This window comes from Raphanus sativus, chromosome 4 (assembly GCF_000801105.2).
Source record: "Raphanus sativus cultivar WK10039 chromosome 4, ASM80110v3, whole genome shotgun sequence".
Classification (NCBI taxonomy): domain Eukaryota; kingdom Viridiplantae; phylum Streptophyta; class Magnoliopsida; order Brassicales; family Brassicaceae; genus Raphanus; species Raphanus sativus.
The window spans coordinates 38538431-38555512 of record NC_079514.1 but is presented as its reverse complement, the minus strand read 5'-3'; the positions used below and the strand labels follow the sequence as shown (position 1 = coordinate 38555512).

At 39.2% G+C, this 17082-nt stretch overlaps 2 protein-coding genes across 2 annotated transcripts; both read left to right on the top strand.

The window, feature by feature from the left end:
• The first annotated feature begins 3365 nt into the window (after positions 1-3365).
• On the top strand, positions 3366-6644 carry LOC108831472 (auxin response factor 3). Its single transcript, XM_018605019.2, has 10 exons — positions 3366-3889; positions 4068-4124; positions 4211-4399; positions 4548-4632; positions 4704-4794; positions 4883-5047; positions 5175-5294; positions 5378-5453; positions 5546-5696; positions 5791-6644. Exons 1-10 carry the CDS (start codon positions 3572-3574, stop codon positions 6372-6374), a joined length of 1836 nt encoding a protein of 611 aa, XP_018460521.1. The 5' UTR covers positions 3366-3571; the 3' UTR covers positions 6375-6644.
• Positions 6645-15528: 8884 nt separating this feature from the next.
• On the top strand, positions 15529-16256 carry LOC108831469 (uncharacterized). The gene has a single exon (XM_018605016.2). The coding sequence runs from the start codon at positions 15613-15615 to the stop codon at positions 16057-16059; it is 447 nt and encodes a 148-aa protein (XP_018460518.1). The 5' UTR covers positions 15529-15612; the 3' UTR covers positions 16060-16256.
• The last annotated feature ends 826 nt before the right edge of the window (positions 16257-17082 follow it).

Below are 17082 nucleotides of genomic sequence, written 5' to 3'. Positions count from 1 at the left end.
TTTTGAATATCTAATATATATAAATATATGTAAATAATTAACATAAATATGTAATAAGATTTATAAATTTTTGATATTCAAAATATTTAGTTTGGATCAGATTCAGATCTGGTTATCTGGATATTAATTTTAGATCTATCTAACTATATAATCAATTTTAGTTAAAGACTATCAATTTTCTATTTTAAATATATCAATTTCAAATAAATATATAAATAATATATATTAAATAACTCTCTTTAAAATAAATAAATAAATATTAAATTGTTCTATTTCAAAAATATATTGCGTCTAGGTCTTGAGACACAACAGAAACAATGAGAGGACATATGACAAAAGGAAACAATACAAAGTAAAAATCTCAGAAGCATAATAGTCCGGTTTAGCCAGCATAGATAATTTATTACCGAACCAAAAATTTTAATTAAATATTGTCTATTTTAAAACATGCGTATAAAGAGATCCTGCAAATTTAAAATTACTGAGAAGTAATTGTATAAATGGTGTACATAGTGTCTTGTTTAATAGACACTTGTACTGGAAAAATCCATGCATCCTTTTATTTCCTCGCCAGCTCGTTTAATAGATCTGCCATTTTATAGATAGGTACCATTAGACTACATAACACCATGAAGATCGATTGATCAGAATCTTTTTCACAGTAGCATTAATCTTAACACCCTGAAATAAAAATTAAAATATTAGATAATGACAAATTGCGCATACTAAAGTTTATTTGAAGCAAAATAAATGATGCCTACGTTAGAGTCGATTAGAACCATCTCAATAGTTAAGCCACCAGCAGCGGAATAACTATTCCACAAATGGATGATCTTCACGCGGATCTTCCACATTGACTTGAACGGTTTCAAATCAGACACAGAGGTTATGGCTGCCATTTAGAAGAATGAGTGAAGAATGCTTAGGTTTTCGTTTAGGTTATGACTAATATAGATGAGAGTGCGCCTCTTATATAGTTGTAAAAACCTAAAAACGCTTAAGCATAGTCGGCGATAAAAAGAATTTAATGTCATATATTCGTGTCTTGCGCAACACTTGTAGGATATAAATATTTCCATTAGCGAATTTTTAAAAATATATGCAAATCACATTTCATTTATCAACCTTGCATATCACTCAAGCATACAAAACCGTGATCGATCACGCTCTCAGCTATTCCTTCTATCATACTCAAACCGAAACTGAATTAAGGTTTACATCGGAATAAGCTTAATAAGATAAGATTTCGGTTTAATATTATAATTGCGATTCAACCAATATATATTAACAGTAAGTCATCGTTTATGGATATAAACATATGCATGGCTATAGTTCATGCAAACGTAAGAGCTTGAACCTATACCATAACTATAGTTCAACAATAGGCTTTTGGACAATAAGACCAGTATGAGTTTGGACTCAACAGTTGAAAGATGATATTTTAGCTATAATAGTTAAGAATTTGGAGTGAACTATAGGTATGCAAGATCCGTACTCACACACTTTTAATAATCTTATATGGAACATGAGATAAGATGGAACTCTGGAGAGTCATTGGGAGCGTGCAGAGGTTTGATGGCACTTGAGCTAGAAGATCGAGAATTAATCTCACATATCGAATACGTTGCTCCTTTTACTTTAAATAAAATTGTACATTTACAGTAAAAGCTGAAACGAAAAAAATGTTCTCTATATATAAGTCGATACACCGCAGATGATGATCATAAGTTATCTTCTTTATCATATCGCAACGCATACCCCTGAACACCACACAAGTCACTCCTCAAACCATAAACACCATCATCAGCAAGCGTATGGTGCACTTCATTTATGAAAGATGGTCATATACTCCGATCCAAAGAACTTGACAGGAGACTGGATTGGTCCCTCGGTCGGCAGCTACACTGACGTTTTCTGTGCACCATATTCTTCGAACAAGTAAGCGATCTCAACCACGGATACATCGCTGGTTTCAAACGTGAACCCATTTGCCTTCTCTCTCACCTCGCTCTCATCCATCTCAACAGCAATCGTGTCTGCGGCACTCTCTCTTCATTCTTGTAACTTCTTTCAGTCGCAGCACCAGCGAACTATAGTTATTATTCAACTATTTTAATTATCTACGCTTTACAAGAGTAAGCTTAAACGTAGGAGACGACATGTGTCAATGATAATACACGAGATCCCATAGATAATTTTCATTCCCGCAGATGAGTTTAACGTCAAAGCAAAATAGGAATAGAAATAATAACAAAGAAAATTGTTGTCGAGAAAGAAGCTTAGTTCTCGATTTGATGGTTGGGTAATAGTTGTAGACCGAGAACTAAACTAAAAATCAGTGTAGAGAACAAAATGTGTGATGCAAGTAAATTTTTAATATAAAGGACAAAGAAGTTTTGTAGTATATAGTCCTATATACAATCGAAGACTATGAAAAACATAAAGTTTCTTCTTCGTACACGTATCAAATCTTCTCCTTCTCTCTTACAATCTTCCACATTTACTACTATGTCTCTGTTCATCCCTTATCTCTCCCTGTTTGCAAACGGCAACCTCACCACGGATTTCGAGGCGAGTTTGGCCTTCGCAACTGGAGTTCCAGCCAATATAATGTTCTCACTAACTTTTGTCCCCCTCGTCTACGCTAAGTGCTGCTCCATCGATCTCAGATCAAGAACCCGCGACAGGAGACGGCAAGACTCGAAGGGAGAGAATGATGACTCGGGTCCATCCATCGTCGACAAGAAATCCTTCTAAGTGTTTCTGGTTCGTGGTAATGAGTTTGCTACGATCTTTATCTCCTTGCTGAGATGGGGATTCAAACTATATGTTGTTATTGTGGTTGTTTCTTGTCGACGATGTCAAGAGAAATTGTTCGAGAATGTCAAGAGAAACTGTTCGAGTATGCAAAAAAAAAATTGTTAAGTTTCTTGACATTGAAACAAATAAGGAAAGAAAGCGACGCATTAAATGATCCGTTTTTCTTAAACTTCCTCACAGAGCGACACGTGGATCCGAGCCTTCTCATGCATTCTCACCAAAATCGTTTAAGGAAAGCCTTAAAAATGCTTCTCCTTTAATATATAGGGGATATGTAAAATCATTAAAAGAAGTTAGTTAAGTAAATTATTTTTGCAGATCTCATGTATAATCATTGTACTTGTAATGAAAAAAACACTGTATAAAGTACATTTGTTAAAGTCCAATAGTATTTATTATATGCAAGAAACTGCTGTGTACAACGTAAAAAATAAAGAAAACAATCTACCAAAAAAAAAAAAAAATCTAATTCCATCCAACGCACAAAAGGTCATAAAGCCATTTATACACATCAGTCACACCAGACGTAGCAAGCAGAGACCACTGTACAGAGCACTCTGTTCTCTCTCTCCCTCTTAACATTGTCCAAAAAAAATTAAAAATCAAAACTTTTTTTTTTTAGTTGCTGTAGTTAATCAAAAATCTTGGGTTCTTCTAAAAAGGAAAACCCTTGTCTTTAAGACTCATCATCACTGTGCTCTCTCTTCTCACTCAGAGGAGGGTAAAAGCTCTAACCTTTTATCTCTCTGTAATGGGTGGTTTAATCGATCTGAACGTGACGGAGGAGGAAGACGAGACGGTCTCTTCGGCTTCTGGGTCGCTCTCTCCTTCTAATTCGTCTTCCTCAGCGGCGTTTGGTTTTGGTGTGAGTGGGTCTTCGAGTTCGTCTGGGTTTTGTCTGGAGCTGTGGCACGCTTGTGCTGGACCACTCATCTCTCTCCCGAAAAGGGGAAGCCTTGTTTTGTATTTCCCTCAGGGACATTTGGAACAACAAGCCCCTGCCGCGGTTTACGGCCTTCCTCCTCCTCCTCCTCACGTGTTTTGTCGTATTCTTGATCTCAAGCTTCACGTATGTCTTTATAACAACCTCTTCCTGTCTATTTCTTTGTTTGTTCTGTTTTTTGGGCTTTGTAAGTGTCTTTGTGTGTGTGTTTTGTGCTTCTGTTACTGAATTGAGTTTCCCCTTTTGCTCCGTTTGAGAAAAGTCTGCACCTTTTTACATTTTGTTGTGGTTTGGATTTTCATAGGCAGAGACAGATACTGATGAAGTCTATGCTCAAGTCTCTCTTCTTCCTGAGTCTGAGGTGAGTGCTTTCTTTCTTTTAGCTCCGGAACAAGAGAGGGAGAGATTGCTTTAGTTTAGAGATTTTGAGATGATTGTTACTTACAGGACATTGAGAGGAAAGTGCGTGAGGGAGCTGTGGATGTTGATGGTGGAGATCAGGAAGATTATGAAGTGCTTAAGAGGTCTAATACTCCTCCTCACATGTTCTGCAAAACCCTCACTGCTTCTGATACAAGCACCCATGGTGGCTTCTCTGTTCCTCGCCGTGCTGCCGAGGATTGCTTCCCTCCTCTGGTACACTTATCCACTCCTTTAAAACCAATGATATCACACTCTATGGCTTCTCTATATTTTGTCTGAGAAGATTCAGGGTTTTAGTAATTTTGTATAAACTCATAAAAAGATTGATTTAACTCCATAATCATATACCGTTTATGTGTAGGACTATAGCCAGCCACGGCCATCTCAGGAGCTTCTTGCCAGGGATCTTCATGGCCTTGAGTGGCGTTTTCGCCACATTTATCGAGGTAAAACTTGTTGCCTCCTGCTTGCCTTGAGACATAGATGAGTATTTTAATGATTCGAGTGTCTTTTTTAGGGCAACCTAGGAGGCATTTGCTCACTACAGGGTGGAGTGCGTTTGTGAACAAGAAGAAGCTTGTCTCTGGAGATGCTGTGCTTTTCCTCCGGTAACAAGAAAAACTTTAACTGCTCTCCCTATAAAAACCTCTTTGTTTAATTGTTAGAGGGGTTGTGATATAGTTTTCTCTAATTTAGAGGTGATGATGGCAAACTGCGTTTGGGAGTTAGAAGAGCTGCTCATATTGAAGCCGCTTCTGCTTTCTCCACACAGTATAATCAGAATATGAATCACAACAACTTCTCTCAAGTAGCTCATGCCATATCCACCAATACCGCCTTCAACATTTACTACAACCCCAAGTAAAGCCTGACTTTTTTATTCTCCCTTTGTCCCCTGAGAGTTATTACAATCCAAGGCACAGCAATATAAGATGTTTGCACTGATACTTGTCTAATGACATTGCAATTTGGTAAAACTTTTGTGCAGGGGAAGCTGGTCAAACTTCATAGTCCCTGCAAAGAAGTTCTTGAAGATTGTTGACTATCCCTTTTGTATCGGTATGAGATTCAAAGCCAGGGTTGAGTCTGAAGATGCCTCTGACAGAAGGTTTATATAGCTCAATGCTTCAACGCCTAAGTTTTTTTTTGTCCCATCTATTCTAAAATGTTTTTGCCTGTTTGGTCTGTCAGATCCGCTGGGATTATAACTGGAATCAGCGACATGGATCCTATCAGGTGGCCTGGTTCTAAATGGAGATGCCTTTTGGTAAGCTATATGAGTTGTGATCTTTTGACATGTCACTTAGTTTTGGTTTGAGAGATCACCAAAAAGATTGTTGGTTTTGATTTCATATTCAGGTAAGGTGGGACGACAGTGAGGCAAACAGGCATCAACAGCGCGTGTCACCATGGGAGATTGAGCCATCTGGTTCAGTCTCCAATTCAGGCAGCTTCATAACAACAGGTCCTAAAAGAAGCAGGATAGGCTTTTCTGATATTCCTGTCTCTGGTAATTACACAATCAATCTCCTTAGCCAAAACACATCGTTCTCTAACCGCTTAATATAAAATCTTCTTATTGGTTTCTTCTGCTTGTGTTTCAGAGGGGATCAACGCCACAGACTTGGAGGAATCTCTAAGATTCCAGAGGGTCTTGCAAGGTCAAGAAAAATTTCCGGGTTTCATCAACACCTCTTCGGATGGTGGAGGAGCAGGGGCCAGGAGAGGCCGGTTCAAAGGAACGACTGAGTTCGGTGACTCTCATAGGTTCCATAAGGTCTTTCAAGGTCAAGAAACAGTTCCAGCCTACTCAATGACCCCTCCTCATCAGCAGCAGCAGCAGGGGTTGAGCCAGAGGAACGCATGGTGCGGCGGCCCGTTCCAGAACTTTAGTAGCCGTGTCCTACCGTCATCATCAGTCCACGTGTCATCATCACCTTCTTCTGTCTTGATAACCAGCTCGAATGGTCTCAACGAGGGTCTGGAAGAACATCACGGCGGAGGTTCAGGCAGGTGCAGGCTATTTGGTTTCCCACTGAGGGATGATGATGAGCCCACTGCGATGGTTGGCCCTTGCGTTGAAGGGCAAAAAGGTGTTTCTGATGTTCAAAGCAGTCATCATCGTCTTCATTCACAGGGGAGGGACATGTATGGCATGAGAGATATGTTGCTAGACATTGCTCTCTAGTGGTTTTTTATGTGCGTTTGTTTGCTTGTGGTTTAAGTAAGTTGATTTATTTTGAAGATGACGTGCTAGCTGAACTTTCGGATGTCACAAGTTGATGACTTTTGTAATATTGGTCGCTTCGTTGTAGGGTTGTTTTTAGGATTAGGTTGGAGTTACAAGAAAAAGAGTATTTTCTTTGTTTTTTATGTGTGGGTCATGCATCAACTATTAAGAACAATTGGATGTATCTTTTTCTCTAAGTTATGTTTTATCCTTTTGTTGGTTATGACCTCTGATATGGTTTTGAACCGGGATCTGTCTTTAGCTTATGGTTTGAACAAATATGACTTAAGTATTTAAAACACACTTCTAAACAAAAATATAAAAGGCCTTGAACATAATTCAGTGGTAGGCACCAAAACCGTACACGACCGTCTGTTTAACAGTTCTTTTAAACGTTTTCTACAGAAAATTCATGTAGATTACTAGTTTCTTTCTTTGGATAAAATAGACTAACCTGTTTCCTGTAACATAAAATTATAATTTATTGCGTGCACATGTTCTCTAAGTATTGGTTCGATTATGCTTGGACCATTCTAATATTCTATTCTCTTTTAACGTAGCGAGTAGCGACCACATTCTTATTCCTTTTTTTTTGTATTACGATATCCACGTACACCACAATTTTCTTTTTCATTTCACATTCTCCGCCCTCATATTAATTTAAATCATGGCTTTCAATTTCTTATATATAGAGATAAGATTAGAGATCTACAAAGAGGAAAATCTTACGTATTGACTCCTCAAATCTTACAAGTATCTTCATTTTTATTTGTCATCAACATACATAGATTCATACTGATTCTGGGAATCCATGTGAATCTTCATTTTTCATCATACTACTAGTTCTTTACAATATTTGTAATAACCTTAATAATAATTTAGGAAATCTTTATAAATATAAACCTTATTGTATTCTGAAATTTCTTAAAATTGTTGGTATTTTCCAAAATCAAAACCCCAGAATGTTGTGCTTATAAAAATTGCCCAAATCTATTTTCATTAATAATAGCATATCATTTGCTTTACTCTTTATATGGCCATTTACATCTTTTTTTTGTTCCTAATAAATTTCATTTTTTTTTTTTTTTTTTTGTAACTAAAGGGTTAAACCCGGGTCACTATTGGAACCAGACCTAACCCCCGGGGGAGTCGCAAGCCCGCGGATGGACTCCTTCTCCTGGGCATTCAAATGGGTCCTAAAGCATGGACCCATATCCGCGTTAGGTGAACAGAACAATGTGACTTAGTTTCGCATAGCAGGAGGATCGAACCTGAAACGTGTTAGCGTCCCAGACCCGTCCACTGCCACTTGACCACAAGGCCCGTTCAAATAATAATAAATTTCATTTTTGGTTCATCATATAACGCAACCATGTCAAATCTTGTTGAACCTTGAAGTCCTTGACATTTCTAGAGAAAACTATTTAACATGGGTGTTAGACGTTGGAACTCACCTAAGAACCCAAAGTCCACTTGATACATTAACAAATCAAAAGAGTCATCGCATGAAGACAAAACAAAAGCCTATGTTTGGTAATAAATCACCTCAACAAAAGTCTGAAGAATGAATATATTACAACAAAAGATCTGCAATTAAAGGGAAGAAAAGTTGGTGTAGATATAAAAATCTCACGCCGATCTGGCGAGAACTCCTCCCCTCCTTCTTTTCTCTGCGTCTCTCTCATGCCTCCGAAGAAGAAACACCGCAATGCTCTCCGTGGTTCCTCGAAAATGGCTCGTCTGCAGGCAGCTTACAAGCCGTCTATCTCCGTCAACTCGTTGAAGCAGAAGTCTCCAATCGCCGGTGCTCCGTGTGCCGTTGCTGAATCTGCCACTGATGTGGTGCTTGAGACCTCTCCTCCGAGTTCCGCGAAGGGTGACGTTGCCTCTCCAACAGTCTCTGTTCCACCGACAGACTCTGTTTCTCCTTCCCCTGACTTGCCAGTTCCCTCGCCGGAGCTTCCGTCGTTGTCAGATTTGAATACTCCTGCTTCTACTGGGGAGGAATGCGTTGGAGTCTCAACACCAGTTTTGTCCATTTCAGACTCAAAGTTGGTACCTTCACCGGTACTACCAGAGGAACCGAAAGAGACGAAGAGTTATGCTAGCCTTCTGAAAGCTTCAGCAGAGTTAGAGGAGCTCGGCACTCCATCTGAACACGTTACTGGAGTACCGTTTGTGCTTATCCCGGATGAAAATATTGAGTCCGCGAAAGAGGAGTTTAAAGAGTTCATCTATGCTCGATTCCATGGTGATTGGCCAGCTATGGGTCGTATTATCGGAGTAGTCAATGCTTTATGGGCAAGCACTGGTCCGAGAATTTTTGTTCACAATGTGGGTGAAGGAGAGTTTCTACTAAGGGTCACCAACCCTAAAACCAGACAGTTCCTGTTATCTCGGACTTGCTGGAATGTTGCTGGCTTCCCGATGTTTGTGGCTCCGTGGTCCCCTGATTTCGCTCCTGAAGAAGCTCCGATTACAAAGGCGGTGGTTCCAGTGGAGCTTAGGAATGTACCCTACCTGCTCTTTAACAAGGAAAGCCTGAGTAGACTGGCTACGGCAGTGGGGAAACCTGTCTCCTTATACCCGGAAACAGAGCGCAAAGAGAATTTCAAAGTCGCCAAGCTATACGTCAGGGTGGACCTTACAAAACCGTTGCCGAGGAATATCATCTCTGGTTTTCTAGCGGCAAGGAGATAATGATAGAGGTGTCATATCCATGGCTTCCATTAAAGTGTGAGTTGTGTGAAAAGTATGGTCATCTGCAGGAGAAATGTAGATTCACTCCTCCAAAGTCCGGTTCTGAGAGAAGGAGATCAGTCAGTCCGGATACCGAGAAGAAGAAGAGAAGACCGATTAGACAAGACCACTTGAAGAATTCTCCCAAGAGTTCGGTAACCTCTGATCCTGCGAAGGAATTAGAGGTGGAGGAAGGAGAGTTGATCGAGGACCCCCAGGCTCTAGAGAGTGGTGATTGCGAGAATCCGGTGGGACAAGACGACTCTGGGACTCCAGAGGGTCTGGTTGTCATCGTAACAGAAGCTGCTCCACCCTGCGATCATATTATTGCTGAAGAAGTGGAGGGTGGAAAGGATAGTTATGTTCCTGTTTCTGGCGTGAACACCATTTTGGAGGATAAGGCTGAGTGCTCAGAGAAGTCACAGCCGGTTCAGGGGCAAGCAGGCAGTAAAACAAGCAGATCAGGGCGTTCTTACCTAGGCCCTGAAGATCCTTTCTTCCTAGTTAACAATGGGAAGAGCGGCCGCAAGGCCAAAACCCATCACTAACTTATTATGTCGATGTTTTTTGCGTGGAATGTCAGAGGACTTAATGGAGACAGACGCCACACTTTTGTTAAAGATTGGATCACTACTCATAGACCCCTTTTTGGTGCTTTCCTTGAGACGCACATACAGAGTAGTAACGCTGCAAGGATTCACAACGCTATTCCAGTAGGTTGGAAGTTTTTTGGGAATTATGAGCAGCATAACTCTGGACGGATAGTAGTTGTATGGGACCCCTCAGTCTCGGTTTTTATATATAAAGCTACAGAGCAAGCGGTTACTTGTGGGATTTATATTATGGCAGAAAATGTGAACCTCACCATCACTTTTGTGTATGGCTTTAATGATGTTGGAGACAGGCATGCTTTATGGAATGACTTGGCACACATCCATGAGACGCCGGCGATGCTACACTCTCCTTGGGCAGTTGTCGGAGATTTTAATCAAATCTTTAGATTATCCCACCATTCGGGTTACCCGCAGGGAGTAGTGGATGATACGGGAGTGGAGGACATGAACTGGGCTCTGCAAGTTGTGGAACTCTTTGAGGCACCGGCAAAAGGCGTTCCTTTCACCTGGATGAATAACAATGACACAGCACCAGTATCAAAGAGAATTGATCATGCGCTTATCAATCAGGTTTGGGCCTCTCGGTTTCCTGAAGCTTATGCTGAGTTTGTGGAGCCTGGACAATCCGATCATGCAGCTTGTCTTTTTAAAATTCCCACCTTAAGGAGATTTTCTCGGAAGCCCTTCAAGTTCTTTCATCACATCATTGACCATCCGGATTACCAATCTGTTGTTGCTGAAGCTTGGAATCCTGGCTCTATCTCTGGCTCAAAACAGTTCAAGCTAGTTCGAACGATGAAGCTCCTGAAAAAGGACTTGAGGAAAATCAATACGAGGCACTTTAGTGGTATTTCCAGGAGAGTGCAAGATCAATCGGTGAAAGTTGAGGCATTACAGAGGATTCTTTTAACTCAGCCTGATGCAGATACAGCAGTGGAGGAGCACTTGGAGAGAGGAAAGCTTAACGTTTTGCTGAATGCAGAGCAGAAATTTTTCAGGCAAAGATCTAGAGTCAGGTGGGCAGATGTGGGAGATAGAAACACGCCATTCTACCACAAGACAGTAACCCAAAGAAACTCACGGAACCATATTCATTACCTCAGAGACGAGGATGATACTTTCTTGGGGACAACGTCTGAAATTAAATCCCACGCGGCTGCTTATTTTCAAAATATTCTTGGATACACTGACTTGCTAGAATCCCCCGCTTCAGAAGACTCGCTCAGGGAGCTTCTTCCTTTCAGATGCTCTGATATTCAGCAAGCTTATTTGAAGAGAGAGGTGTTAGCTACTGAAATCAAAGGTACCATCGACTCTATGCCTCAGAACAAGAGTCCAGGACCTGATGGTTATTGTATTGAGTTTCTTCGGGCTTCATGGGACACGGTGGGGGCTGATGTAATCTCAGCTATTGAGGAATTTTTTTGCAATGGTAGGTTGTTAAAGGATCTTAACACAACCACTATCGTATTAATTCCGAAGACAAGCTCTGCGACCCAGCTTAGTCAGTATAGACCTATCAGTTGCTGCAACCTAGTCTACAAAGTGATTACCAAAGTCATTGCGAATAGGCTCAAGCCAATTCTCCAAAAGAGTATCTCAAAGAATCAAGCAGCATTCTTGAAAGGAAGGAGCTTAGGGGAGAATGTATTGCTCGCTTCCGAATTAATCAGAAATTATAAATCCTCAGCTTGTCCTCGGAGTTGTATGCTAATGGTGGATATTAGGAAGGCATTTGACACTTTATCATGGGATTTTGTGATCAAGATATTACAGGCTCAGGATTTCCCACCGTTGTTTGTTACTTGGATAAAGGAGTGCATAACTTCGCCAAGATTCTCGGTAGCAATCAACGGAGAATTAGCAGGGTTTTTTCCTGGGAAAAAGGGACTTCGCCAAGGGGATTCAATCTCCCCCTATCTCTTCATTCTGGCCATGGAAGCCCTGTCTCGGCTGTTAGAGGAAGCAGTCGACGCTGGTGAAATCCGCCTGCACCCCATGTGCCATGACCCGAGGGTAACTCACCTACTCTTTGCAGATGATCTTCTGATATTCTCTGATGGCTCACGACATTCTCTCACGGGTATTACGAGGGTTTTAACGGCTTTCAAAGGACTGACAGGGCTAGACATGAATGCGGCTAAGTCAGAGATATTCTTTGGGGGATACTCTGAGATTGAGAGCTCGGTTCTCAGTGACTTATCAGGTGTCAAGCTGGGTACTTTCCCGACAAGGTATTTGGGCCTACCTCTCAATCCAAGCAGGATAAGTTTTGCTACACTACAGCCTTTCCTGGAAAGAATCACTGCTAAACTGCACTCATGGACTGTTAAAAGTTTATCTTTTGCTGGAAAGATTACACTTGTTGCATCTGTGATATACGGAATGGTAAACTTCTGGAGCTCTGTGTTTGCTTTGCCTAAGAGATTCTATATGAAGGTGGACTCCTTGTGTTGTGCTTTCCTATGGAAGAACAGGTCATCCTCTGCTTCTGGTGCTAGGGTAAGCTGGGATAACATCTGTAAACCTAAGAAGGAGGGTGGACTAGGACTGAGAAGGCTAGAGGAATTTGAACAGGTCTTTACACTCAAAAGAGTGTGGAATTTATTCTCTGGTTCAGGCTCTTTGTGGGTCGCCTGGTTGCGGTCTAACGTGTTTGACAGGCGCTGCTATTGGTCTATAGCGGATTCTCAGAGGCTTTCTCCTACCGTGAGGAGTATGATCAGGATCAAAGATGTTGCTGCCCGATTTCTGAGATGTAGTATTGGAGATGGCCGCACAGCTAGCTTTTGGTATGACTTTTGGACTGATATGGGGCCTCTGTTTGAAGCGTTTGGGCAGAGAGGACCTCGGGAGTTATTGATCGGCTTGGACGACTCTGTCAATGCTGCAACTGAGAATGGTGAATGGGTCCTTCCTTCTGCTCGTTCGGATGAGGCTGAGACTATTCAGATTGTCTTATCGACAATGAGTCCCCCTGACTCCACCAGAGGTGAGGACAGGTTTTACTGGCGTAATGGTGATGGTCACTATGTTCCTAAATTCTCGTCTAAGGCAACTTGGCATGCTATCCGCCAATCAGGTCAAACTGTACGGTGGCACTCCATGGTCTGGTTCAAGGAAGAGATACCGAGATGTTCGTTTGTCACTTGGATGGCAATGCTATCTAGATTACCGACAAAGGACAGACTAGCTTCTTGGGGCCTGGCTGTTCCTTTGCAGTGTGCTCTCTGCTCCGCAGGACCAGAATCACATGACCACCTGTTCTTCCAATGTTCATTTAGCCGAGCTATTTGGGTTCACTTCTGCGGGTCTTCCATTCCTTCTCCTCCTCCATCGCTCCAGGCAGTTGTGGATCTCTTTTCCGATCACCAGGTGGTATCTTCTCCGGGCCTACCAGCTGTTCTGAAGCTCTTACTTCAATGCATTATCTACTGCATTTGGCGAGAGAGAAACCTACGTATCTTTCAACAATCATCTTCCTCTGCAGCAGGGGTCTTTGCGCGCGTGGATCGCCTTATGCGCGATCGTCTCATCTCCATCCCTCCATCTTCGCCCTCTACGCCATCTCCTCTACAAGTCTACTTCCGCCTGCCTCCGCCTGTGCCTTAGTTGTTTTGTTTCTATTTGTAATCGCTTGCTCTGTGTTGTTTTATTTATTTCTTGCTGTAATAAGTGGATCTCCACAAACTATGTTAAAGAAAAGCCTTGGTATGAATTTTAACATTTACACAAAAAAAAAAAAAAAAAGTTGGTGTAGTCTTACTAGATTTCGATCCGCACAACCGCGCAGATGTTAATCTTCATTATAGTTTTTACTTCAAAATGATATATATATATTATAATTACATATATGTTTTAATGCATATACAAACATAAGTATGTTATCAACTGTCTTGTTTTTCATCAAATCAATTATTTTTAAATGTAACATGTTTTGTATTTTATTTTATATATTTTTGTTTGTTGAATAAGAGTTTTCATTTTAAATTCATCGACATATGTAAAGTTCGGTAAAATAGAAAATAATTTTCATTACCAAATACATATTAACATTTCACAAAATTATAAATTTAAACGATAATTATACTTATATCTTCTTTGATTATAATTAAAAAGTAAGTAATTAAACAGTTAGTATTTTGTTATTGAACTATCAAAAATCAAACAAATAAAATTGACATATATTTTAATTAATTACATATTATGTATAATATTAAACATAAATTTAAAGTCTAGAACTCAAATGATGCAACTAAAGATTAAAAAGTAAAATGTATTTGCAAAAATATACAAATCATAACTATTTAAAGTATAGTATATAATTTTCATATTAATAGTGCATACCATTTAAATGTGACAATTTATTGGATGAATAAAATATTCTTAGTCTAAACTAACATTGCATTTAAATTATTTTTAGCCTAATATACAATTATTATAAGCCAAACTAATAACCTAACTGATTCCAATTTTGTAGAAGTCGATGGTTATATAAAAAGTGATATATTATTAAGCCATATTATTGTTAGTAATAAAAGAATGATAATTGATTTTTAGTGAGATTCACTTTAAAAAAAACTCACACATGAATCAAAATCAAGGTTGTGACTTCGGATTTAATACATAAACTAGATCTTGACCCGTGCAACCGCACGGGTATTACTTTTCAGTTTTAGTTTTTGTTTATTTATACTAAATAGTATATTTATAATATTTGATCGTTTTATATTGACTAAGCTAGGGATGGGTATTTGGATATCCACTCAAATTCGGTTAAAATCTATTCGGGTTTGAGATTTTTGAATTTAAAGATTCTAACTCTTTTTGGGTATTTATAAACTTTGGTTCTGGTTGGATTTGGAACTTTGCGGGTTTGATAACCCGTTTAAATTATTTTTAAATTTTCAAAATTTATATATCTGTAAATATCCTTAAATCTAAAAAATATAACATGTAAATTTGAGTAATGTAAGCTAAAGTACCTAAATTAAAAATTAAAATAAGTTTAACTTGAATATTTGGATGAAGAATAAATATATATTTTAAGTATTTTTTGTGTTTTGATTATTGTTTATCTACTTTAGATGTTTACTTTTGATTATTTTTTTATAATTCAAATATTTTAAACAACTTAAAATAGCTTATATCTTGGATATTAACTCGAAAAATAGTTAAAATATTAAAGTATATAAATATGATTTAAATACATTCGAATATCCGAAATATTTTGTTCAGATAAGGTTTGGTTATGGTTTTCTAGATACCAAATGGTAAATCCTTTTGGATATTATCTAATTTCGTTTCAAAATTTGGTAATATTTTTTTCGTTCAGATTTGTTAAAGGAATAGTTGATATTATAATTTCCATGAATTGTTTGTCCGATAAAAATGTATTTTTTTTTAATTTGACATTGATTTAATTGAGAAGTTAATGAAGTGTATTTAATTCAAATTTAATTTTAGAAAACAGATTAACGTAAGTGGAAAAGACAAAATATTAAAATAGGAAATATTATTTAATTGTGTATTTGATTTTGGAAAACATATTAATCAAAGTGGAAAAGACAACATTAAAATAAGAAGTATTATTTAATGTCAGTGGCATGGAAGTGTAAATAACACTGAAAACTAAGGGTATTTTTATATGGGTACTTCTGTTAAAACAAAGTAGATTTATTTGTTATATCACTGAACCGGAAGAGCCCAACAAGACAGCAATACAGGCTCAACAAGACAGCAATACAGGCCCAACAAGACAGCAACACCAACAATCTTGTCTCTCTGCCTCTCGATCCTAATCCAAACCGAACAAAATATTTAAAAAAAAAACACAAAAGACAATGGAGGAGACGACATGGGAACAGAGACTACAAGCCGTGACTCACATCCTCACAAACCCAACAACGGAACCATCTCTCCACTCCCAATTCCTCATCGCAACACTAATCCCATGCTACCTCTCCTGGGACTACCCTCCGATCCTCTGTCGCTCTCCGGGAACGCATCATCTCCGTCGATGGTGGGTTTCTCAATTCCTCAAAAGGGCATCGAGATTCGGTCTTCCCGATACCTCGTGGAGGTCGAATTGCCCGTTTTACCAGCCGTCGCCGGCTCTTATGGCCGCAGGAGTGGAGGAAGGGAAATGGGGAAGAGAGGAGAGGAGAGTGTATGTGAGGAAGAGGCTGAGGAGGAAGAAGCTGGTGAGCGAAGTGAATCCTTTCATTCCTCTTTTGGTTCCGAACCTGCTTCTGTTTACTCTCTTGTTGTGGGATCCTATCCCTGAGTAGTTTGATTTTAATCTCTCTGACAATTTCTGTAAAGAACTGATCGTAAGCAAAGATCTGTGTTTCTCTCTATTCAAGAAGATGAATAAATGGATTCAGACAAAAACTGAAAGTGTAGTTGTTTGTCGTCCGTATCGAACCTCCATTGTCTTGATTTAGTTTGGTTTGATTTGATCCGGTTTGATTTTGAGAGTATTCCATTTGGATAAGAGTAGTTATCGTCCGGTCCGAATCGAAATCCCAAAAGTAGGGTGGTGAGACTAACAAATAAATGATTTTTATTTTGGTTCAGCATCAATTTATATTAACCAACTTTTGATTACATGATTGTTGATCTTGCTAAAAGTTTTGATCATAATAATTACATTAGATTCTTCCGTATAGTATCTAACTCCAAGGGTATGACTGTATGTCATAAATAGCGTTATATTTTTAGCGAGAAATACATTTACTCTCACTTCAGCTATAATCATACCAATCAGGTTGAAAACTTTTCACCTATGTTTTCGCTAGTGACTGTTTAAACAGAGTAAAATTGTTTATTTTGTTCCTCTTGATATGTGAAGAAAAAAGAGAATATTGGCGCCCATAGCCTTAAGTGGCTTTCAAATTTGCCATCTACCATCGTCCATCCCCTTCCCAATTTAAGACCAAACTACCCCTATACTCTACTCTGCGCATGCCTGACTCCCTTCGGTTTCCAAGACTTCGGTCTGGACGTCAACTCCCTCTTAACTGGATTGGAAGTTCCTTTTGGACAAGACATTAATCTCTAATAACTGTCTTTCCACTTTCTTCCTAATCTTTCGCGTACTAACTTGCTTTTCCGTTTTTTTTTTCTCATTCTTCACTCATTCTCCAAATTATCTTCAACCTCTCACCAATTCCTTTTAATTTCCAAAGGGAATCAATTCTCTTCAATTAATATGGTTGATCCGATGGAACTTCCTCCACGGATGTTCGCCGCCGGCGAAGAACCTATTGGGGAGCGTGTCAATTCTTACCACAAAGTCAAGAACACCAAAT

Excerpts from the sequence above, each read along its gene's own strand:
- LOC108831472 (XM_018605019.2), top strand. The coding sequence starts at position 3,572 with ATGGGTGGTTTAATCGATCTGAACGTGACGGAGGAGGAAGACGAGACG. Across the intron at positions 4,125-4,210 it reads CTCTTCTTCCTGAGTCTGAG|GACATTGAGAGGAAAGTGCG; the intron begins GTGAGTGCTTTC and ends TGTTACTTACAG. Across the intron at positions 4,633-4,703 it reads TTTTCGCCACATTTATCGAG|GGCAACCTAGGAGGCATTTG; the intron begins GTAAAACTTGTT and ends TGTCTTTTTTAG.
- LOC108831469 (XM_018605016.2), top strand. The coding sequence starts at position 15,613 with ATGGAGGAGACGACATGGGAACAGAGACTACAAGCCGTGACTCACATC.